This window comes from Cariama cristata, unplaced genomic scaffold, assembly GCF_000690535.1.
Source record: "Cariama cristata isolate BGI_N322 unplaced genomic scaffold, ASM69053v1 scaffold21384, whole genome shotgun sequence".
Taxonomy (NCBI): Eukaryota; Metazoa; Chordata; class Aves; order Cariamiformes; family Cariamidae; genus Cariama; species Cariama cristata.
In genome coordinates, this window is record NW_009613743.1 from 1 (window position 1) to 1,498 (window position 1,498).

General features: G+C 67.1%; 1 protein-coding gene across 1 annotated transcript; it reads left to right on the plus strand.

Annotated features, from left to right (window-relative positions):
* Positions 1–233: 233 nt before the first annotated feature.
* CATIP (ciliogenesis associated TTC17 interacting protein) lies at positions 234–1,310 on the plus strand (the record flags this gene model as incomplete). Its single annotated transcript, XM_009699141.1, has 5 exons — positions 234–320; positions 475–645; positions 830–954; positions 1,045–1,121; positions 1,222–1,310. Coding segments are annotated over 5 exons (549 nt in total), but the record flags the coding sequence as incomplete, so codon positions are not given.
* Between the last annotated feature and the right edge of the window lie 188 nt (positions 1,311–1,498).

Genomic DNA, 1,498 nt, shown 5'->3' on the forward strand with positions numbered 1-1,498 from the left:
TGGGGGCTATGCCCTGTGCAAGGTCGCTGTGGGTGGCCTGGTGTCCCCTTCCCAGCTCAGACACCAGTTCTGCGGGGCCCCCATCCCCTACTCTGGGTGGCACCTGGGGCAGGGAGTTTCCCACAATGCATTCGGTGTGGTACTCTGATTGAAAGGGCTGCTGGGGTATGCCACCTCAGAGAGGGGGTGCCTTGCCTCTGCCCTCCACCCTGTGCCCCCCACCCCTCCTGTAGCTCAGAGCACACCCTGTAGAGAGGAGGACCCACATGGTGAGCCACCAGCATGGAATGACTGTCATGAAGACCATCCGGGAGGGAGAGGTGAGGCTAGGGGGGGGGGGCTCTGCCCTCTGCCCCTTGGATGGGTCACATCCTGGGAGCGGGAGGCATGGCTGGCCTGTCCCACCCAGGGGGTGCTGTCCCTGGGGATGGTGGGGCTCTGGCTGTCCCGTGAGGTGGCCGGGTCTCTCTGCAGGCAGAGCCACAGTGCCAGAGCTTCTCCTACGGCCACGCTGAGCTGCGGGGGCTGCTGCTGGAGGGTGCCAGCCTCCTGCTGCTACGGGTGCTGGCGTGTCGGCGGGCAGTGCCCCCCGGCCTCGTCTTCCAAGCCCTCGACACCGAGGGCCACCTCTGCACCTCCAGCTACGTGAGCTGCTGGCTCGGAGGGCCTGTGGGATGGGGGTTTTGGGCCAGGTTGAGAGTGCCAGGGTGGGATGCGGGAGATGGGAGCGAGCAGAGTGTGGTTGACAGCGGGGGGATGGCATGGGGATGGCACCCAGGGGCAGGGGTGACTCTAGGACAGGGCTGACCCCTGACCGTGACCCCCCCAGCAAGCCCTGGGCATCCAGCAGCAGGCAGTGGGCTCGGCAGAGGCAGAGGTGTTTGTGATCAAGCGAGCCGTGCACTCCAGCACGGGCGTCTCCACCATCTGGCACAGCAGCTTCCTCCCCAGTGGGTAAGGGCGGGGGTCCGGCCAGGGGCACCCCCAGCCCTGCCAGCCTGGCAGGGACCCAGGAGGGGGGATCATCAGCTCCTCCTCCCGCAGGCGTTTGGCCCGGCTGGCACAGGTTGGCTGCCCGATGCTGGTGCTTCTGCAGGATGAGTCCGTCCTCGGCGAGACAGGTACTGAGGGGGGGAGGCCTGTGCCCCCCAGCACGGGCAGCCCCTGCCCGCTGTCTGGCAGCGGAGGGAGGAACGTCCTGCCCTGCCTTTCTGCTGCCAGGTGGGGTCAAGCCCCAGCCCCCCTTCCCCAAACAGCCCTTGGACTGGGAGGAGGACATGCAGCTCTGGTCCTGGTTCCTGGAGAGGAAGGTGAGATGGGGGGGACAAGGGGACATGGAGCTGTGCCATTCCCCAGCAGGGTCTGCCCTGGGGTGCCCAGGAGGCACAGTGGGGGAGCAAGCTGGCCAGCATCCTCCTCTACACCTCCTCAAGTGTGGGAAAGGACCCAGGCATCCTGCCCCTCGTGCCTGGCACAGTGCCTGGGGTGGTGGGACGTC